This window comes from Ambystoma mexicanum, chromosome 4p (assembly GCF_040938575.1).
Source record: "Ambystoma mexicanum isolate Mex_15411 chromosome 4p, UKY_AmexF1_1, whole genome shotgun sequence".
Lineage (NCBI taxonomy): Eukaryota > Metazoa > Chordata > Amphibia > Caudata > Ambystomatidae > Ambystoma > Ambystoma mexicanum.
The window spans coordinates 359,487,667-359,511,336 of record NC_090927.1 but is presented as its reverse complement, the minus strand read 5'-3'; the positions used below and the strand labels follow the sequence as shown (position 1 = coordinate 359,511,336).

The 23,670-nt window shown below is 45.8% G+C and overlaps 1 protein-coding gene across 2 annotated transcripts in view; it reads right to left on the bottom strand.

The window, feature by feature from the left end:
• Positions 1-23,670, bottom strand: part of WDR35 (WD repeat domain 35) — a 1,418,193-nt gene that overhangs the window by 600,870 nt on the left and 793,653 nt on the right. For both annotated transcript variants that reach the window (XM_069605912.1, XM_069605913.1), the window contains one exon: positions 21,937-22,147. In XM_069605912.1, coding sequence (XP_069462013.1) covers positions 21,937-22,147 — 211 coding nt within the window. The remainder of the gene's footprint in view (positions 1-21,936; positions 22,148-23,670) is intronic.

The following is a 23,670-nucleotide window of genomic DNA, read 5'->3' as shown; positions in this document are numbered from 1 at the left end:
TACCGCAAAGGTCCCCTCTTGACATGCTTGAAGAGCGTCTATTTCTCGAATATCCAGACTCCACAACCCCCATGTCATTTGTACATTGGTGTGCCGAATTGGCACTCACAGTGAGAGTTATTTCCATTTTAATGGGGAGTACTACAAACAGATACAGGGTACCGCGATGGGTGCTACTCTAGCACCCAGCATGGCTAACCTGTACATGGAGCAATTCGAAGTTAATAAAATCTTATCGGTATCCAATCCATTCAAACACAACATCGTATCTGGAAACGATATATCGATGACATTTTTGTCATATGGTCTGGAAACATACACGAACTGAACCTATTCTTTGAATGGTTGAACCTCCAAGATCGGTATCTTACGTTTACTTTCAGCCAGAGCAATCTTGAATTGAATTTTCTAGACATTACGATCATATCAAGTACCAATGATAACTTGCTGAGTGTGAAGCCATTTCATAAAATCACCGATAAAAACTCTCCATTACATTATGAGAGCTTTCATCCCTGACATGTTTGAGACAACTTACCTTTAGGCCAATTTTTAGGCCTGAAGAGAAATAGCACCACTATACAGGACTTTAAGAAAGAGGCAGAGGTTTTAAGCACTAGATTATTAGAGACAGGTTACCCCAAAAAACTTACACATCTGGCAAAGAAGCGTGCCTTAAACAACAATAGACAGGCCCTTCTCGAATACTCGATCAATTCGAAGACGGACAGGGAAGACAAATTGGTATTTGTTAATACCTTCAGCCATATCTCTAATAAAATTAAAACTGTGATGCTTAAAAATTGGAACATCCTTCAACATGGCCCTAAACCACTCCATAAACCAATTGTCGCTTTTAAAAGAAGCTGCAATCTGAAGGAACTTATTTCACGGAATTATGTCAGCTCGAGGCCTAGCAAACAGAGCACATTGCCTGAAAGTTGGGGAATCCCAAAACTGATTGACCATTCTGCATGTGGACAATGCTCATGCTGTAATTCCACTTCCAGAAGCACAGAATTAAATCTGGGTCTGAAAACAATGTGGCGCCAGCATCAATTTAGCAATTGTAATTCAAACATGCTGATTTATGTAATATGGTGTCCTTGCAACCAAATGTATGTTGGTAAAACAGAACTCGGGATCAAGATAAGAGTTGGGAACACAAAAGCTGTATTCGGAATAGGACTTTGAATGCCCCTCTGGTGGAACACTGAATCGAATTTTGTGGAAGATCTGCGCTGGAGTGTGATTTTGAGAATTAATCCCACAGGGGACAGTAATCGGGATAAAATCAGATTACTCCAGAAGGAACAACATATGATATTCTTAACCCACAGCGCCGAGACTGGATTAAATGACAAAATCGAGTGGGGGGGTATGAATACAATATGGGACGAGCCCTTTTTGCTCGTTTAACGTGTTGAGCAGTGATGTTCTAGACGTTATTCCTACTTTGTATTTTGTTGGTTTTAAGGCGTGCAGCACTGTCAAATTCCAGTGTGTTTAAACACCACTCTAGATCATGCGTACGTTGGTTTCAGCAGTTCCCATTCTTGCGAGCTGTGTGCTTGTTTGGTCACAAAGGACCAGATGTTAAACTCTTGTGTAGGGCCCTTGGGCAGTTTTGATACTGCTTGAAAATGTGCAGTTGTTCCTGTTAAAATCAGCAGATGGAACAGAGTATCTTTAAAAACTAAGTTCCATGCGTGATGATAGACAGTAGGGGCCTGTTTTCTGTGAGGCACACGTCTATTTGCACATGTTGACTATCCGAGCCAACACACGTAATTTCTATCCTTTGCTGATATATGGATAAGCACCATACCAGCAAGTGGTGAATTGGCTGTTTTTGCTTTACACTTAATACTAATATTATTTTCACATTGAGCTTCTGTGACTCAATGGGAATTACTGTGCAAGATTAATCCCGCATTCCTCAGGCGCCACAGTACGTGAATACATCCTGTTTGTGCTCCGTGCTGTGATTTCCTTGCACTTGCACTCCAGTTACCACAACCACCAGCACGAAAGCGCACACCTGCAGCATGTCAGCCTGCCTTTCACACGGATGGGCGGCTGCCCTGCACAGTTGTGTCAGGTAGCTTTAGCACCTATATCAGTAGCCAGACAGCAAGTGAAAACTAGGTTTCCTTGCTTGATTCTGGGTTTCTCTCAGAGGCGCTGACAGATCTGCATCTATACAGAGGGGTTACTTTGAACCTCCACACGTATTCCTACATCAGCTATATTTGGGTGAGTGGATTTCCCCTCCCATACTATACTTTTTAACAATAAGGGAATATGACAGCAGATTTAAATGAATGAAGAGTGCCCGTTCGGGGCACTGTCCCGCGGTAGATACCTAATTGTAATCTCAATGCACCTTCAATCTACCAGGACCCAAAGTAGTTTGGATAAGCCGCCCGACATCTTCGCTAATTTATGACGACACGCGGTTGAACAGTTGCCACCCGAGGTCGTGGCTTGTTTGGATAGTAGGTTGGATTAGGCTGCTATCAGAGGTATCGGATTTCGGCTGTACTATATTTCACATACCGCACGACTATGGGTTCTATCGGCATTAAGCTGAATTATTTCTGTTTCCATTTCTACAGTATTATTCTGAACCAGTGTAGAACTTTCTGGGTTACCTAAGACCGAAGATGTTTCTCCACGACCAACGCGCCTTAATATCTGCCTGTTTATCCTAATAAGGTATGGTTTGCTACTTTTACTGGATGAGCCGTTCTGAGCAGCAGGGATGGGTTGTGGTTCTTTTTAGATCAGACCACAATACAGAGTCCGTTGGGTGCTAAGTACACAGTGATTGCGAGGCCACTATTACCTTGAACATGGGCAGAATGTTCCAATCCCTTACAGTTGCTGTCGGGCAAACCGACATTATTTGTGTTTTCCTAGCGGGTGCTGATGATCTCAGTTCCCTGTGATTCAGTGAGCGTTGGAGCCCTTTCAGTGCTGCTACAGGTGCTTCAATTTGAGGGTGTAGGCTAGATGCGATCTTTAGTAGTCGCACCATTTAACCCATTTTTGGCCTTTTTCTTGGTATTTTAAAAAAAATCTTTTTCTGCCTTGATAATGGCCAACTATAAATCCCCCAAAACCCTCCTGAGGATCAATGGTGCTTTATCCACTCTGATTCCTGTGACCTGTGGGACGAGGCGGGGCTGCCCGCTGTCACCTCTCCTCTTCGCACTGACAATGGAACCCTTCGCCCAAAGAATCAGACGAAATAAGCTTATTAAGGGTCCCCAAGTAGGGTCATCCCAACACAAAATTGCGTTATATGCCGATGATGTCTTACTGTCACTCTCAGAACCTAACATCTCAGCTGATCACGCACTGGTCGTATTGTCGAACTTTGGTAAGGTCACCGGCTTTGCGGTCAACTTCGCTAAATCAGTGGCCCTAGGCCTCGGCCTCCATCGGGAAGAACAAGGAGCCCTGTCCAAGCTGTGCCCAATCACTTGGAAGAAACATTCCACTCCCTATCTGGGAGTTCACATCATGGTAGTTCCTCGAGACACATATCAGGGGAACTTCCCCAGATTGTTCTGGGAATTGGATGGGGACCTAAAGCACTGGTCCTCTCAGGAAATATCGCTAATGGGTCGGATTACGGCTGCCAAAATTAACCTGCTCCCAAGATTCCTCTATGCGTGCTCCTCCCTTGCAGTGACTATCCCAAACTCAGCACTCCAGGATCTGCAGAAGAAAATGCTGAAGTTCATATGGAGAGGCAAGAAGGCCAGAATCCCCCACAAAACTCTGACGTGTAGCTCCAGATTAGGGGGGATGTGGGTCCCCGACCTGCAGGCTTACAGGGCGGCACTAAAGCTGGCACACGTCCGTGCCTGGCAGATAATCTCAGACCACCCTAGATGAGTGGAACTGGAGCAGGTGCAGCTTCCGCTCCCCCTGCAATTCCTCCCACACATCCAGCCCACCCTGAGAGAACACTGGTGCGACCTCCTACTGACCACTAAGCACACACTAAGCTCATGGGACTGGTCCTTGAAGCAAAAGGGAATCCTGAGAGGCCAAAGCCCCCTCTCCCCAATCTTTCTCAACCCTAACTTCGTGCCGGGGATGAATCCTCGTAACTTCCCGAATTGGATTGACGGCGGCCTCGAGACGCTGGAGCAACTGTATGAGGGGAACTCTCCCCACACTTTTGAACAATGCAAGCCAGTATTTTGTCTCCAGGAAAAGGACAGGTTCACCTGCTGCCAGCTCCGACACTGGTGCTTGCATCCCCAGACTCGCCTGGCGGCCACCCGCCCGCTTAACCCTCTGGAGCTGACACTTAAAGACCTGCCGGCCCGGGGCAGGATCTCCACCCTATATAGACGCTTCCTAGGGGACTTCTTAACCGCCAGAACGCGTTGCATGGCCCAATGGGAGGCCGACCTGGGCCACCCAATTGAGGACCAGACCTGGGTGGACATCTGGAAACACACCCACGCCTCATCAACTTGCGTCACCAACAAAGAATGCGCATACAAGCTTATGTTACGTTGGTACTACTCACCCTCAGACTACACCACATGAACCCACGGCTGAATGCTGCCTGCTGGAGGGGATGCTCCCAGCCCGGCTCTTTCTTTCACATGTGGTGGACGTGTCCAAAGATCCGACAATTCTGGGAACGTTGCCTGGCGATGAGTGAACAAATTACCGGGCAGACTCTTCCCCTGGAACCAGAAACTGTCCTCCTGGGGGTCCCATCCCATGGGGTTTACCCCCGCTCCGGAAACAGAGCGAAACTGGTAACACAATGCCTCCTGGCAGGTAAAACTGTACTAGCCCGCTTCTGCAAGTCCCCAGACGGTCCTTGTGTAGCCCATTGGTGGGGTAACCTATGGGACATCCCGATCGCAGAAAAAGTGACCGCAGCAAGGTCGGGGGTGATGCACCGCTTCCAAAATGTCTGGGCTCCGGTGCTGGACTTCGACCAGCGCTTCCCCGCTTTAACATTTAAACCGCTCAATGCGCAATGGGCCCTGATGGATGGGGAGCCCACCTGAGTGGAGGGGTCTACAGATGAGCCCACCGAATGCAGGGATTAGGGGGGAGGCTGGAGAGGGGGTTGAGGGGTTTGAATTAGAATGTGCTATCAAAAGTGTAACCTTCACGCAATGTTGTTTATAATTTTGTCCTGCCTTGGTTTAAAATAAACATATTAAAAAAATATATATATATATATATATTTTTCTAATTTGAACGTGTCTGAGCATTGGAATTCTGCAGTGTTATGGGGGTTTGGAGACACTTTATGAATTCAATTGTGTACTCCTCAGAATTGTAACTTTATATTCTATAGGTATAGAGGGATTATTGATTAGCCTTCTTACCATTATCCCGTTCTTCTATTGTCCACAGGTGAACAGCATCGACATCCAGCAGGATCAGCAATCAAGTTGAAGGTGAAGGTGGCAATTTAGCTGCTTCTACCACTTCTGGTCTACTGCTTGACACTATATTGATAGTGTGCATTACTGGTTAGCTCTGACATTGATCAGGCAACTCAGCAGTGATTAAGACGGCCTCCCTTTTTTTCTGGCCCAGATTTTTTAGCCTTCATAGTTGCATAAACAGTAGCTAGTGCAAATAGTAGTTGTTTTTTGAATACACGCCCCTGATGAATTTCCCTTTACTGTGTGTGTTGTGGTTGTATGAGGAATGAAACATGTTGGGTTGATTGGGTATGATGCAGTATGGGTTTTCTTTTGTGTAATTCAGTTTTGAGTTCAAAGTAGTTGAATTTATTTGCCCCTTGTCTATCTCTTTGAATGGTGATTGTTCCTCTATTCTGGTCGTGGAACCTGACTTCAGGTGGTTTCCCCTACTGTCACTGTTCCCGTGTATCTTGTTTTGAGCTTTTCCTTGTCAATTTTTCACATTTCATATTGTATTGTGTTGCTATATATTAATAGCCTTTTAAAGGTTTTTTTAACCATTGTGAACCAATCTAATCAAATATATATTTTTGGTAAAAAAAAATATTTTTGTTTCGAATGTACATTGTGCAATTTGAACATGGTTTGTTGTTTCCTCACTTTAGGGTGGTGAGTCATAATATCTTCCACCTTCGGTCTGGAATACTGATCTAGTAAGAGGTTGATGCTTCACCCGTGTTACTCCACTGTCCACCAAACCCTCTGTATGATATGTGAAGGTTTTCTTTAGTTAGGGGGCAAGTTTGGTGGAGCAGTATAAATGCCCTGTTCCCCCTTCCTCTCCTTGTGTTAGTTTGTTCGGTTTAGTATGTCCATGCATTTTAAGGTAATTGGAGATGACCACATTTTCTGACTTCAGGAGCCAAGCTGCATTTGGGGGTACAGGTGTAGTGTCTTTCCTAGGTCTTGTGACAGCATGTTGTATGGGCAGGGTAGTTTCCTGGTTGGGGAGACTGACATTCTCATGGAGATGAGAGAACCATGGCTGTTGGGCCCACATTGTTGCCACCACGATCATTCTGACTTTCTCCTGGTGCATTTTGTGCACTATCTTGTTGAGAAGGGCAATCGAGGGGGCGGAGGGGCTGGGAGTGTAAGCAAATCTCCCAGACCATGTTATCCAGAGACTGTTTCCTTTGGACATTCTCTGCAGGTACCTGGAGGCGTAATCTGGGCATTGGACGTTCTCCAGAGTCGAACAAGTTAATGTCTGGATACCCCCATTCTGCAAATACGATGTGTAGAATATGTTCTTGCAAGCATCACTCGTGCTCTACGGGTAGGTGTAAGTCTCTGCTGAGCACGTCTGCCAGAAGATTGTGATCCTCTGGATCATGCTGTGATATTAGGAACATGTTGTGTTTGGGTGCCCGCTTCCAAATGGTCTGAGACAGTTTGGATAGCCCTGGAGAGTGAGTGCCCCCCAGTTTGTTCAGATAGTACATGGTCGTGGTGCTGTCCGGCCATGTACACAAGAACTGTCTTCCCCTGTAACTGAGTCTGGGATGCTTTCAATGCTTTGAACACTGCCAGTAGTTCCAACAGATTAATGTGTTTGGAAGCTACTGATGGAGACCACATGCTGTGTGATGTCTGTTCTAGGAGGTGTGCTCCCCAACCTGACAGGGATGTGTCTGTGGTGAGAGTGGTTTCTACTGCAGGGATGGTAAAGGACTTCCCCCTCAGAAGGTTTTCCTTTGACCACCACTGCAGAGCCTGAACGTGGGCTGTCAAGACAACCTCTAGATCATCCCACTGATTGTTTGATTGACACCATTGGATCGAGAGACACTCCTGCATGGGGCGCATGCGCAAACGGGTGTGTGGAACCAGGAGGATGCAGGATGTCATCTCCAATAGATGCATGGCTCTGTGTATGGTTATCTGGCAACTGGCTACATAATGAGGGATCTGGAACAGCATGTTTTGAACCGTCTCGTTGGAGGGGAAGACTAGGACTAGAATATCTCCTATCCGAATTAGTGCCCCCAGAGACTGTGACTTGGCTTTTTCTTGCTGATTGAGAATCTCAAATTGCAAAGGAGATCTACTGTCTGAGTGTTCTCCAGACATGTTCCACTACGAGTCTCCGGTTATGATCCAGTCGTCGAGATAAGGAAACACTAGGATGGACTGCCTGTGCAGGTGAGCTGCTGCTTCTGCTAGCACCTTTGTAAACACCCTGAGGGCTGACGCAATGCCGAAGGGGAGCACCTTGCACTGATAGAGAACACTCACTATCTTGAACCTGAGGTACTTTCTGTGCGCTGGCAACACTGAAATATGAAAGTATGCATCTTTCATATCCAATGTGGCCATGTAATACCCCTGTTGCTACAGTGGGATTACCTCCTGAAGAGTTGTCATCCTGAATCTTTGAGATTTGACATACTTGTGTGCAGGACACAGATCTAAAACAGGGTGCATGGTTAGATCCTTTTTGGGTACAAGGAAGTATATTTAGGCTTTTCTGATTTCAGTGAAATCCGATAAACACCGGAAAAACATCCCCGTAAGAAAAAGTGCTTCCTAGGTTTAAACTGAAAAATACTGTTTCTCCCATTCCAGTGGTGTCGTAGTGTGAGCATGGATGGGAGAAAGTTTGTGGGTGAAGAGGTGGCTTCACGGACAATAGGATAAGGGCCGTACTCCACCCCATGCATGCTGGTTTGCTTTCTCCCATTGCTTCCCCTCCTGTCCCATGCACATTTAATGTTACATTGGTTTCTTTTAAAAAAAAGAAAATATTTGCAGTTGTATGTGGTCAGAGCTATTTTGAGGCATTGTAGACACATTTTAGATATTTTTTAGACATTTTTATGGTTGCCAATTAATATCTTAAAATTGGCAACAATTCCTCAAAATAGCCTTTGACCACTGACAAATATTTATATTTACAAAAAATGGTTTAACATGGATTGTTTCAGTGCCTCTATTTGTGGCTACAGACCCTCTGTGTATGTGTATCTGGAAGAGAGCTGCAAAGTGTCAGCTGTGTGAGGCTTCCATGCACAAGGCTCGCGTGAGGCCACAGTGTCCCTGTCAACCTCCTGTGGCAATGTGGAACACCCTAAATAATCCTCATCTCCACCAAAGTGAGTGTTCCCGGGCAAATCCTTTTATCACACTATGCCTTATCTGCTAAGAATAGAAGTCTCTACAATGTGGAAAGGTCGTTTTCACAAATCAAAATCTTCATGGGAAGACAAAGTGTCCCGAGAAAAAGTATTGCATTATTTACTACAATAATTTTGACTTGTAGAAATGTTAGATATTACTGGATTAACACATTCATTGTTATTCTCTGGAAAGGGTTCATAACATCTTGCTCTGAGAGACATTACCCTACTTATACATGTGATGAAACAATAAAAGAATATTTGTAAGTTTACACTGGAAACAACAGTTATCCATGATTTTTTGAAGGGGGCAAACGGGAAAACCCTGTAAAACACAGATTCTTACACTTTATAAACACTGGAAAAATACACCTGTAAGTAAACACAAATAAACCCCTAAAACAGGAAACTAAGTATTCTTGAATAAATACCCTTGTTTACCTGAAGATGAGGGACAACCTCGATCGATCCCTTGTCTACAAGGATCTTGACCTTTCCCAGCAGGATTTGCAGATGTTATGCGGACAGTCGTCTGCTCTTGGGTGGATGGTAGTGGGGTGGTTGCAGGAATTCTATGCAGTACCGGTGGGTGACGCTCTTGAGTACCCACTGATCTGAAGTGATCCCCTTGCATGCGTGGCTAAAAGACATTAGACGTCGCCCGACAGGGGAGACATGGAAGAGGAACTGTACTGCGGAGTCATTTGCTGGTGGGGGTAGGAGAGCCTCTGGCTGCAGAGTTTCTCCCTCTCCCGTCAGATGTCGAAATCGCTGCTGTTGAGGGGACTGAAATCTGCTGGAGGTAGCTCGACTAGAAAACCAAGGGGCGCTCCTCCCGACCCCTACTGCCCCTGGGAGGAACGGGGGGAAGGACCTCCCGCACAAGGACCGGTGGGTATTCAATGCCCCTGGCTGGACAAATAGTGTGGCTGAGATCTGGTTAAGGGATTTGAGTTTCATATTCTTTTTTTTAGCAGTTTCCAGGGCCTCATCAACCGCCTTACCAAAAAGATCGGAATCTTCCACCAGCATACTGATGAGGGAAGCCTCAGTCTCTGGCTTGAACCCTGAATTTTTCAGCCAGGCGTGATGTTTTAGGAGAGTCCCCTGTGTGAGGATGCGTCCCGATGTTTCAGTCAAAACTAAAGTGTTTTTCAGAATATTCTGTGTTACTTGGTGACCTTCAATGACCACAGCTAGGAGTTGGGTGCAGGAAGGCTCCGGGACATTCTGGAGGCCCTCCTGCATGAGCCCCCATTGTACATCGCCATGGCTTGCAAGCAAGATGGTGTTATTGGCGATCCGGGTGCAAAACGCAGCAGAGGTGGTATCACGTTTGCCGAGGGTGTACAGCTTTTTGCAATCCTTGTCTGGAGGAGATTTTGAGGAGGACAACAGTACTCCTGCCCTTTTTCTGGTAGTAGTAATGACCAGGAAGTCCAGGACTGCGAGGGCCTCTAATATAGAGAGGTTCTGAGGGTGCCTGGCGGAACATCTTTTCAACTCGGGGTTGACTGCCCGAGTGAGAGATAGCATCAGTAAGGAGGGAGCCAGGCATTTTTCACTGAATTTAAGAGTGGAATAGGCTTACTGACCGGGATCTTTTCCATAAGTATGTCCTATACAAAGTTCGAGTCAGGGATGGCTTCCTGGGTGGTGATCTTAAAATGGTCAGCCGCTTTCTTGAGAAGGTTGTTGAAAAGCATCAGGTCGTCAATAGCTGATGAGTGCCTGGGTTGGACAGCGGAAGGAGTGACCAAAAAGATGTAGTCTGTGTCTGGGAAATAGGTCGGGGGTAGTTTGCCAAGTGCCCTGATCATCAGTGGGGTCCCAGTCTGGGTCTTGAGAGAGACGGGATCTTGAGATGCCTGACCTGGGTCAGGAACATAGTAAATGTCCAGGTCGGGGTCATCCTGGCTGTCCTCAAACACATCAATGGAAGGTTCCTATGGATGCTGTTCCTCTGCGGATGCAAACTGAGCACCATGTGACAGGGGCCTTGGGGACTTGAGAGGAATAGGACAAGGATCCAGAGATCCTTTTAAGGAGACCGTCAAACTGGCCTGAGAAGTTGATAAACTCTGTCATTTGATTCATACCTGCTTCAAATGTTTCCCTAGTCCACCCTGAGGAGGTGGACTCATCAGTTGGAGGGATGGTCTGGGCAGCTGTATAGGGATCTTGCTGCAGGGCTTTAGAAAGATGAGGAGAGGCCAGAGAATACCCTTCAGGTAACGAGGAGGCCTTTGTAGGGTCAGAGCTTTGAGACTGGCCTTAGAAAGTTTTTCTAAAAACTTTGGGAGCGCTTTGGCGTGCCTTTTGACCTTACCGCATTGGAGGCCAAAGATTTAATGGGGGCACCTAGTGAAGAAGAAGACTTTGTACCATGTGCAGGCCGTGATAGAGGATGCTGAACCACGAGGTCAGAAGGCCTGTCGAAACATCGACGGGCCTGCAAGCATTGAAGGCTTTTTCAGCAGATCCACTGAAGAAGGCATAGGGGTAGTGTTCTTGGGAGGTGTAGCGTGTGTGCCCTTGTCGACAGGGTGAGATTTCCCCATCGCACTGCCGACGGCATGCTTGTCGGGGCCTGGGAAGGACACGTGGGAACGCGTAGGTTCCACTGTTAAGTCTACGGCCTCCGAATGTGCCTGTCTTTTAAGGTCTTGTTCTGAAAAAGCTTACAGGCCTTGCAACGCCACTCTTGTGGTCACAAGGGAGGCACAGATTGCACTGGCAATGGGTCTCTTTCCAGGTAAATTTCCCTTTGCAAGACTAGCAGAATTTAAAGGACGGTCCCTTGTTAGGCAGAAACCTGTGCAGTTCCCTAAGGGACCACTGCAAAAGATTTAAGACTACAGGTGTTAGCAGTAAACCCACTTGGTAGCAGTCTGTACCACCCAGATTTACCTGGTAGATGTGGCTGAGCAGTCAGACTTCCCTCAAGAAGAGTTAGGCAGTATGCAAAGTATACTCAATAGGTACTCCGATACAATAATACAAGCAAACACTGACCAGAGCTTTGGTATCGAAGTATATAATTATTTAAAAACACACAGTTGAAACACTCCAGCACTCGTATTGTAAAAATATTCTAAACACAGCTACTACTATGATATATACACCCCCTTTTCCCTATTAGAAAATCACAGTAAGACACCACTTATTTTCATACAGAGGTGAGCGCTTAACTAGATTGCACTCTAATAAGTTTGTGAAAAAGGGAGGGAAAAAGACAGAATATGAAGAGGTACACCACTCTATGATTCCAGAACACTGTTAGCAGGGCACAGAGCAAAATGTCACTGGTGAGCCAAAGTCCAAAGGCTGGGCCCACTCTTAGAGAGAGCAGAGCACAAATACGCCCAAGATCACACAGTTACACTAGGCTTAGAAAGTCTTGCAGAGGGTTCAGGAAAGAGTTTAGAAAGGGTTAGAAAAGTTTAGCCAGGGTGTCCCAGGCTAACCCAGGTTCGAAAGCCAGGGGCTAAATCTACCCCATACAGTCGGTTGCAAGGGAAGCCAGGCGGAACACAGTACCTTAAGTGGGAAGGATCCTCCAGTGGTGGCAGTTGTTCCTGGTAGTGGTTGCAAGTTGTGTCGTCGTCCAGGGGAAGAGAAGATCTCGACTTGGAGAAAGATGAAGGTCGTTGCACTACCAGGGCAGAAACCAGCCGCAGAGTTTTCCGGTTAAAGGTGGTACCTTTGTCTCGCGGTCGTGGTAAAATGTGGTATCCCGGTTGCCGGGGTGCTTAGCACGGGCAAGGCGGCCACGAGATACGTCGGGAAAGCGAAAAGACAGTGAAACTGGTTATCCCCACCAGTCAAAGGAAGAAGACTCTCCGGCAGGAGATCTCCCCTGTCGTTGGGAAAAAGTGGTGAGACGGTCCAGCAGGGCTCCACCGGTCGTGGTGTCGTGGCAGGTCGGCTCAGCTTCTCCCTCGTCGGATTCTTAGGTCCTGTGGCGACTTCTGAAGTTCCAGTCCCCAAAGCCCTGCTTTTATGCAGCAAACCCCCATTCACTCAGCCTAGCTGTCACTCAAACATGCTAAGTGGTGAGCAGGCCGGCTCACCACTTGGGCCAATCAGGACAGAGTGCGACTTGAGTTGCCTAGGCAACTCAGTCCAGGGTGCCTAAATTCCCCTCCACCCCTCCTAAGTACCCCAGACAGAGTGGCACCTCTTTGGAGGGCTTCTGTGGAGAAGCCCGCCAAAAAGTGGAACAAAGGGCTCGACTTGGGTTGGAGTCACAGAAGAGAACACAAACGCCATTTTAGAATCAAGTTTTGGCAAAAAATACCAACCAGAGAATTAATATTAATTAAATAAACCGGCGGTATGTTCGAGGCTACCGTAAATAATTAAATAAAGATAGTAGCCTAAAACAATGGGAAATCCCATAGGAAAATATTTGCGGTTGAATATAAAAAGTAGTATCCACTGCCAACAGCCAAAACTCGTTCAGGGGGGGACGGAGACGTGCCCCCTCGACTAACAGACCCTGGGGCAATCGAATTGCCCCAGCCAGTACATCCACAATATGATAGTTTGTACTGGTTCTGTTCAGAATTTAAGACTAGTAAAGTCAATGGTGACTTTACATGTCCTGGGAGACAGTAGTCAGTCCCAGGGTATGGAGTCTATACTGGGGGTCACTATGACACCCCTGTGTTACTGCACGGAGGGTGCTGTGTAACACGCATCACACAAACACATGAAACCCTATGGAGTAAAAGACCCCATAGCCCATTAAACACTCCTAGATCCAAAGAAACACACTCAAATCATGTCCAAGAGTGAGGGTAAAAGAGTCTCACTCTTGGCAGGAGAAAAAAATAAACCCCAAAAATCCAGCAAAGCTGCTGGGGGACTCACTAGGTTAGGAAAGTCAGCCTAAACAGAGAATTCTCCCTAACATCTCTCCATAACGGAGTGAAACATCAGCCAGACTAAAGAAAAAAGGAGGGGAAAAGAAAAAGCTTTCTGAGAATAAAGTCAGTAATAACAGGACCCCACTCGCCTTACTGTGCGGCCGGGCCGGAGGGCCAAAGTCTCAAGGAAATCACTCGCTAAGTTGTCAGTAGAAGGACCATCAGCCAGGCAGGATCAGCCGTCAGGTAGCCGTCGAGGCAGTCAATGAAGAAGCGCAAACCGCTTAAAGTAGACAAGCAATATAAACTTTATACGAGCTCTGCGTGTGCGACCGACTAGATAGGCGGAGAAACCTGTGTGACCTCAACACGTAAAGGATTTTGGGTACACTACACATCACCGATAGTGTTACAGTGCCACCCATGTCGCCATCTCTTTTCGATCTTCAAAAGAAAGATGCAATACTCTGCGATTACCACTAAAGGTCGGACTATTTGCACAGCATGTGATTCTAAGCATCAAAAATACATTTTACTCACCTGTCCATAGGTCCTTCTCAAGGATCGATTAGATATGACTGGTACCTTGCTGGGAGAAGAGGGGGATGTGGATCTTGAGGTTTTAGCACTATCGGATCATGCACTCATTATTCTTACAGTTCACCAGGATAGGGGTAGGCCGGGGGATATGGATATGGAGGTTCCCAGAACACCTCCCTCAAAGATCGGGTGATCTGCGAGTACCTGCGGGGCAAGATTAGGGAATTCTTTCAGATTAATAGAACACAGAGAACAAAGGACCATATTGTGTGAAATGCATTTAAGGCTACCATGAGGGGGGAATTAATTGCTAAAAAAGCGTAGAGAGACAAGCAGCTAAATCACCTACAGTCAGAGCTTGAAAGTCAACTCAAGCAGGTGATGGCCAAAATGGAGATGGACTCGGGAAATGCGATTAGAAAAGAATATAGGTAGATTAAGGGCCAATTAGAGGTATTCCAAACCAAGAGGGCCGAGCAATCCCTCTTATGCCTGCAACAAAAGGCGAATAAGGTGGACCGTTGTTTGGCGATACAGGTGAGGAAGAAAGAAGCATCCATGACTGTCTTACAAATTAAAACGGGGCAGAAAGGGGCAAGCTCTTCTGCCGGAGACACTATGGATTCCATCACAGAATCCTACTCTGCCTTACACTCATCAGATTCGCCCACTGAAAAGGTTCAGGGTGAGTATCTGGCTGGATGTCCCCTGCAGAACATTACTCCGGGGGAAATGGAGGAGTTGGAGGTGGATATTTCCCTTGCAGAAGTGAGGGCCACGATCCTATCACTGCCAGGTAGCAAGGCCCCAGGGTCAGATGGCTTTCCAGGGATTTTCTATAAAGTGTTCAAGGAAATGTAATCCTGATATTCATTCCTCTCTTTAATTCCTTCGGGAAATTTGGGTGCATTGTCCCGTCAATGGAGGAGGCAACAGTGGTGTTGCTCCCTAAACCTATTAAGGACAGTATTCAATGTGGGTCATATCGTCTCATTGCTCTGATTAATATAGACGTGAAAAATATACACCAAGATACTGGCGCCTCATCTGGAAAAGCTACTCCCTTAATTGATCGACCTGGATCAGTTAGGATGTATCCGACACAAACGCTTGACAAATACGTGAAGAGTCTGTCACCTAATAGAGAAAGCCAACATAACCAACACACCGGTGCTGATACAGGCATCATACGCAGAAAAGGCCTTCGGCCGCATTGAATGGTCCTTCCTTTTATGTACCCTGGAGGCCATGGGCTTTGAGGCAAATTTCTTACGGATGGTTGGAGCCAACTATCAGTCGCCTACCCTCTGCCTGGCAATCAATGGTCAACTCTCCCAAGGAATATGGGTCTCCCGAGGTACAAAGCAGGGGTACCCGTTATCGCCACTTCTTTATGTGATCCACTTGGAGCCGCTACTGGCACGTTTAATAGCAGCACCTGACATCAAGGAAATTAGCTGTGGAGGGGAGGAATACAATGTGATCGCAAGTCACACAGCCGGACACAATCCTGCCGGCAATTGCTAGGGAGCTCAATGAGTTTGGCTCTGTTGCAGGCCAGCAGATCAATGGCCACAAGTCTGAGCTGCTTAATCTGCGCTGCCAGAAGGGCAGATTAGGGGGTTCAGGGAGGTGTGCCCATACATCTGGGAGGACAGAAGTGTTCAGCATTTGCGGGTACATATTACCAAGCCCCTGGGAGCCCTATACCAGGCCAAATACCCTCCTCTGTTAGAGAAGGTGAGGCAATTGCTGTTAGACTGGGGCCCCTGTCGATATCGTGGCTTGAGAAGGTTAACACCCTGAAGATGGTGATCCTCCCTAAATCCTATATAACTTTCATGCTCTCCCTACACCGGTCCCGCAGAAATTCTTCAAGGCTCTGCAAAAACAGATGAGTAAATTTATCTGGAATAAAAAAAAAGCTGACTGTCTCCATGAAGATGCTGATGGTGCCCACTCACAGGTTTATGGGTACCCGACATCTGCCTCTACTACCTAGCAGCCCAAGTTAGGGTGGTCCGTGAGTGGTTTATGGGAAATCAGAGCAAAATATGGTGGAGGATGGATAGAGCGGTGGTGGGGAAGCCCCTAGATGAAGTTGTTTGGTGCCCCAGGATGGACAGACCAAGGAATATGTATTTAAGTTGGATTTCAGTTGTGGTAGCCAGGATTGGGCCCATTCCCACGGGCCGCCTCAGCATCAACCTCAGCTTGCATCAAATAAGGAGATTCGACACAGACTGATGGTAAACCAAGTTTATTGTATTAGATAGCAAATACACAGCATACAGAGTGGACAGCTGATAAGTAGGAAAATACAGCAGGACAAGTGACCAGGCAGTCAGCACACAGAGCTCTGGGGGGGCTTTCCTTAGAGCACAGGTTAAATAGCATATCCTAAGTAATCACTAATATATTATAGCAGTTTCAAAAAGGGGGGTGTTACATGGCATGATATCGCAGGCATTTGGCAATAACTGTCAGTATCTTAATTGTGACCTTGTGACGAAGCCGTGCAGGTACATTGTGTTGGAACACGGATAATCCGCATTCGCAGAAACACTATTGTTATCTGCCATATATGGTGCTCATGCTATAATTGTAGAGAGCAAACAGAAGAGAAGGTCTGACATGTCCCTTTGCACTGCTATAGGGTGTCTAATCTGCACCAATCAGGGTTTGGGCATGTCAGAGGAGCTGAGTGCAGAGGGAGGCAGAGGGATACATCTGAGGCCTAAATGTATTAAAGCATAATGAAGCTTACCATAGCATAGCATAGCATTGTATAACAATCCTGCCACATCACAGTGGTAGTGGGTGAGAAGTGGGATTCCCTGGTTCGTCTGGTGGGTCTGACAACCTTCCTGCCTCCTTTGTCTCGCCGTGCCGCAAGTAAGGGGACATGGTGGAGGACCAAGATATTAGGACCCATCTACAATGCACATAATATATCGAGCTTGGGGACGTGGAGACATTTCGGTACGCACAGCCCTTTAGAAACATATGTGACAATTAACTCCAGGCGCACACACACAATAGCAGCTCGCTACCCAATATTCTCTGACTCCCCGATAGCACTAGATTGCTCGTACATGGAAAAATCCACACTGGGACATGCAATAGAAAGGGATCACTGGGTTCATCTATGTGGGAACATACCCAAACTTACCAGGGCAATGCAGTTTAGGAAAATGTGGATTAAAGAAAAGTTACACAAATTCTACCGAGCCATGCAGGTGCTTGAGAGGGTGCGATGAGATTTGGATGTGGAAGCACATCTGGTGGAAATACTGGAGTTTACAGCCCTGGTGATTCTGTTAAGGCTGCAATCTCTAGGATCTTTGGGTCACATGGACCTTGGGGAGCTCATGCTGGGGATGAGAGATTCCCTTGAAAATGTGTTGTCTATGGCCCAGAGGAAAGTATATATGATTCTTAGCATAGCAGCCTTGCTACTGGTGGCACAGAAATGGAAAAACAAGGCTGTCCCTACAGAGCATGAGCGGCTGGCCAAGATATGGAACTTTGTCGCTTTGGAGTGGATAACCTACTCAATTCAGGGAGACCAGCCACAATTGAAAGCAGACTGGGACTTGGTCCTACTGTTTCTTTGCAATGACTTTCGATTAGCCCTATGTCCACAAAGATTACGGGTGTTGGGTTTGGTTTGTAGGCGTGAGCAAAGTTTTTTTCCCATTGTGTCTTGGGGAAAGAAAATAACATTTTTGGGACCCCCCTACAACTCCCCCCCACCCCCCCTTGACGAAACCTCACCAAACTTTACAAATAAATTCAGAGCCGGTCATATATACATATACTTTTTTAGCAAAGTTTGGTGAGGATTCGTCCAGTGGGAGTGAAGTTATAAACCGCCCAAAAAGTGGTCTTCCTATGGGTTTAGCAACTTAACCATAACTACTGGGCCACTACTGCTTGTTGGTGTTCTTGTGAATTATTTTAGTGAGGAGTATGGCAAAACTGTAAAAGAAAAAGGGAATATTAAGTTTCAAATTCACAACACATCTATGTTTTATTTGTTCAGGGATATTAGAGTTTTAGGCAAATTGCTATATGCATCTATTTTATCACTTTCAGTGTGATTTGTAGTGGAGCTGTTTGTCGTGTTGCTATGCCCCGTAGGACCATTTTAGGTGCAACACAACACTGCCTCATTAACCTGCCATTGGTGCGGAGCATTGTGCGGAGTGGTAGTCTGCAGTAGTTCACAGTGGGAGAGGGACACATTTTTTTTCCTCCAAAATTAAGAGCGAGTACTTAACTTGGTTTAAAAGTATGCTTTATGAAGTAAAGGGTTGCAGGAAGTGGCTAATTTGCCGACGCCTATTTGGGGGCGAAAACTTTGCAAGCCGTTTCGATGTCTACGTCGCCAGTTCCTGCAGTTGATGCTCTGTTAAATGTTCAGTTGGAATTAGGCACTGCGGCACTATGCTCTAAATCACCTAATACTGAGAGTGCTCCTGCTGATTTTGAGGGAGACAAATCTATTCTGGAGTGCCTCAAAGTTTGAGTCGTTTGGCCCAGTATCGACCTCTAAAGTGCTTTTGTCTTCGAGCAAAGATGTGAGGGAAGTGCAAGTGGGGTTCTCAAGTGTTCAATCAATTGCTCACAGGGATATTCCATCTACGAGACTTTCCCGATCCCCCTCCTTTTACGAGTCCACAAGGTTAGTTGACACCACAGCGCACTCTTGTTGCCCTTACCTCAACGGCTTCCTTTGTTTGCCCCCTGCCGATGATTTAAGTGTGTCTGGGTCGGCTATATATGCTTTAAATTTTACCTTGTCCGTAATAGATAAACTGCATGAGATTATACCCGATGACTTTAAAGACCAAAAGTAATTATCAACCATGGCAGACAAATTATCTTTTATAGAGGGGTTTATTTATGCATGCAGACAAGAACCGCAATAGTCTTGATTCTACTTTGATGGACTCTGGTGTTGATTTTTCAGCAAATTAAGTTTTGGTTGACTCATGTGTACCAAGTCTGGAAAAAGTTGTGCCTTGTAACTCTGCTGGTCCAGAATTAAAGTGCTGGTAATTCCATTTACCAGCATTTTTCTGGACCGTACAAGTTTGAAAAACGGGGGGGGGGTGACCTGATTAACCTCCAGCAAAGAGCTGGAGGTAACTCGCGCATCCCACCAGCAAAAAAAAAGCAATCCCCCCATGAAGTCCTATGGACTCCATGGAATGAGGATTTACCTACTGTTGCCGATACCTGTAATATGCCGGTAATTCAGAGAAATAGCAGGCGTCCGTAACAGTAGGTCCATTAGCCGGTATCCCGCCGGAATTACTGGCGGGATACCGACAAACTTACAATGAGGGCCATTATTATATCTGAGGTCAACCTCCGCTCATGGTCTGTAAATCAGGGCAACTCAGTTGTACCAGAGGGGTTGGTTGATTGTATAGGCCCGTTGAGTCCATGGACTAGGAATGCAATTTTGACTCAGGAGGCCAGTGTATTTAAGGAATTGTTGCTTAATATAGACGCAGATTTATTAAGGGACTCTTGTGGCAATTTAGGGAATTCTGTGGGGAATGTTGCATGTGCAACAACCTCACTTCCAACTGGTAATGCTAGTCGTGGTTGGGAAAATGGGTCCGTGGTTGGAAAAGGAACAAAAAGAAAAAATTATATCCCTAAAAAGAAAAAGAAAGGCTCATGCAAATTTCTGCGTAAATTGAGAGCGATTTTGAGGTGTCAGCGGTGTCGGGAGAAGGGTTTCACCCTTTATTTAGGAGACCTCACCCGAATCCTCAGACACTTCTATTAAGGAAGTAGCTCCCACTAAAAGGAAACTTACTAGAAAGACATGCCCTAAGAAGGTGAAGTTGGCTGAAGGTCGAAATGCAATAACCATTTTTTTAACTCCTGCTCCACGTTCCTTTCAATTGACACTTTATTAAATTCCAGTACTTTGACTTTACTTTCTGACTCGCTGTTGGAATCTATGGATAAGCCTGATATGTATAATTCCGATCTCCAGAGTGTTGATCTACTAAGTGAGGCCTGAGCCTGTGGAAGCGGTGGCCCTGGTGGGCATGGTGTTAATAGGGCTGTACCACTGCCGAGTATGTCTTCCCATTATGGCTTAGAGGAAAAGGAACAAGTGTTCTTAGTAGCATCTGGGGTTATTCAAGTGGCCACGGGTGTTTCTTGTGGTGAGGGGTGTGTGTGGGGCTGTGAATTATTGTTACACCAGTCTCCCCCTTTGCCGTTTCTGACAATGGAAGTGAAGCGTAAAAGAGTATTGAAAAGGAGTGAAAGTAAGCAAATTCGTGATCAGGGAAACTATTCACCAAAGGTGAAGCCGGTTTGTCATGAAGGGGGTAGTAATTTGGAATCAGTGACTAACTACCCCCTTCACAGAATAATTTGCAATTAGGATGATGGCACAGGGGCAACTCACTGGCCTTGGAAGCAAGACCACGCAGAGCAACAGAGGTTGAATCCCGGATCTGCGTTTAGAAACTGAACTCAGGAGCCTCCTCATCTCTGTTTTCTCTAAACATATATATGGGTTTATTTTATAACAATACATGGACCTATGGGGCATTCATGGTGGTTGTGAAAGGGATTGTCCTGTCCTGCCCAACACTACATCGCTCCCCCTTAGGAAAAGGGCTGATATTATCTGATTTGCCACATTACCCATGCATTCGTCATGGCGGTTGCGGATGAAATACACCATAGTGTCTGGTACTAGTCTCCTACCTTTCACTTGTTTATGTCCTCCAGCACTATGTAAAATGTCGTCAGGCCTAGTACGATAGTGGCTTGTTTTGTTCCTCCCCGTCCCTTTCTGCACCCCTCTCCCTCACCTTTTGTTTTTCTCCGGCTCTACCAGAAATGTCATTGGGCATAGTACGGTAGTCGCCTGTCTGTTTCCATTTCCATACCACTCTCCCCCTCCCTTCCTTATTTATTTATGTCTTAGCCCTTGCACTATCTGAAATGTCGTCAGGCCGAGTACGATAGTTAATTTCACATCCTTACTGTTCATGGCCTGTAAGAATGTCATTGTATTTTCCCTTGTTCCCTCCCTTGCCCTGAAGCGCTTTGAAACATAGTGTATAGGCGCTATATAAATAAACTATCATATCATATCATACCCCCAAAGTGACATGATTCCCACACAGAAGGCTCACAATTGCAGAGATGTAGATTGCTCAGTCATGTGGCAGAGGCTCTGTGTGGGTTGCAAGACAAGAATGGACTCATGAAATGGGTACACACTTTGAAACCAGTGACATGCAGCATTCCACACTGGTGGTAAAAGGTTTTGTATAAAAAAGTAAGTAAGGAGTTAGGTTTGTGGGGCAAATACCCAACACAACATAACAGAAAAGGAGTACGGCCTGTTATATCCAGAAGTGGGGCATCCAATGTGTGTGAATAAGAGGCTCCTCACTGGCAATTGCAAATTCTATATTATGTATATGAAGAATGCAGTACATTTAATGCAGTTTAACAAACTGATCGGCTTCAGCGGAAGGGTTACAAAATTGTTGCGCAGCTTGGAGACCGTGTGAATGTAGGTCTCATATTTTTGAAAAGCCAAAACCTTTCAGAGATGCTTTGTAGTGGATTATTATGCTGAATTCTTTTTCAAAAGGGGCAAAAAAAGCAGAGTGTGTGGGGGATAGTTTCCCAATTTCTGTCAGTAGGTTGCTAAGGGATTCTAGATTTTCTAGCTAAGACTGAACTTAACAAATAAATAAAAGGGAATGCAATCATCATATACAAATCAATCTCTCTTTTCTCCCATATTAACACATCCATGTTAATTTAGCATAGTGTGAACATTCTAAGTAATTTGCATACTGCTAAGCAAGATAAACTTGAAACCAATGTGTACATATTATAAAGAAAGGCCTTGGATTAGTCTCTTACCTCTGGGTCCAAATTCCTAAACACATACATTCTTGTTTTTTCCATCATGGCAAAAAGATCTGGATTGTCATTGGCCCATTTCATATCCCATACATCCTTGCGCTCGAATTTAAGCTGCTCTCCAATCACTTGTTGCCCCATGCTGTCTGTAATTCGAGCCTCCAAATCCAAAAAAGCTACAACACCTGAAATGTCTATGATAGCAAGACGGCTGCAGGAATAAAAAAAAGGGAATTCAGAAGTTGTGGAACATAAAAACATCAAACAGGAGTTAATTTAAACAACTAGCTTTCGATTAGGGACTAAAGAATAGGCTTAATATTTGAAAAGACAACATCACCATATGCTTAGTACGCTAGGAATCGTGTGGAAAGGGTTAGTGATTAATTCTGATTGTGTTTGTTTTTGTTCACAGAATGATATTTTATAAGTTTATATACCAAATGTACAGCAGCATAGAAAGAAAAGGTGATAGCACTTCTCATAACTGTTCTTATCATGATTTCTGCATCATCAGACATCCTTAATTATATAAATTATTGGTTTATTGGATTTTATCCACCATCTGTTTTAGATTGTGAATCTATTTGGAGTCTCCTTTTACCCTTATTAATCAGGAGGTCATGATTATGTATGCACTTTAGAACATTTCTCTTCTCATTTCTCCCCCAATCTGGGGGATGCACTCTTTGCACCTTTTTTCACATTGCACTTTACATATTCATTGTGTATTTTTTTAAACATGCATGATGTGTACAAGCTTTTGATATATGATATGATAAGATACGATATGGCATTTTTAACGCGTCTATACACAAGTGTTTCAAGGCGCGACGAGGCAAGGGAGGGGGAACAGAGGGAAGACAGACAACTATCTTACTAGGCCAGGTGTCATTCAGATCACGCAAGGGAAGGGGGGGAAAAGGAAAAGTGCAGGGGGCGAGGGAGAGGGGAAAGTGCAGTACATGGGATAATAAAAACAAGATAAATAAAAGAACGACCAGCTGGTGGCGATTGCAGGCATAAGTGCTGGTGGGGGACTGTAGGGATACAGAAAAACAGTCCCCAGGTGCAGGGGTTGCCAGGGAGGCAGTGCAGGGGTGCAACTGGCAGGGATTGGGCCCGAGATCAGATGGGTGGCTAGGTAACCAGTGCAGTCTCAGTATCAGCCAGGACTTCAGCAGGGGAGAGGGGGAGAGAAAGCAGAAGCAAAGAGGAAGGTTTTCAGGTGCTTCTGGAACCAAAGATGGTTCTCCTTAAGTTTCAGGGAGGCAGGGAGGCTGTTCCAGAGGTAGGCCCCAGCTGAAAAGAGAGATCAACCACCAACTCGTTGCTTGGAGAAGGGACTGACCCTGAGGGAGTTGGAGGTGGATGAGCAAAGAGCTTGAGAGGGAAGATATTTAGGAAGAGAGAGTTGAAGGTAATGAGGCCCCAGGACCCAGAGGGCCTTGTGGACGATGCAGAGGGTTTTGAACTTAATCCTCGAAGCCACTGGGAGCCAGTGCAGAGATTTCAGTCCTGGAGAGATACGGACCCTGGGCTTGAGGCCAAGGACAAGTCTTGCAGTCCTGTTCTGAATGAGTTGCAGAGGGCGTAGAGTAGAAGCAGGCAGATTTAGAAAGAGGCTGTTGCAATAGTCCAGCCTAGAGAGAACCAGAGCTCTAGAGACAGTGAGCTTCTTAGGGAAGGAGAGGAAAGGAAGAATACCTCTGAGGAGGTGCAGCTGGTAGTGTG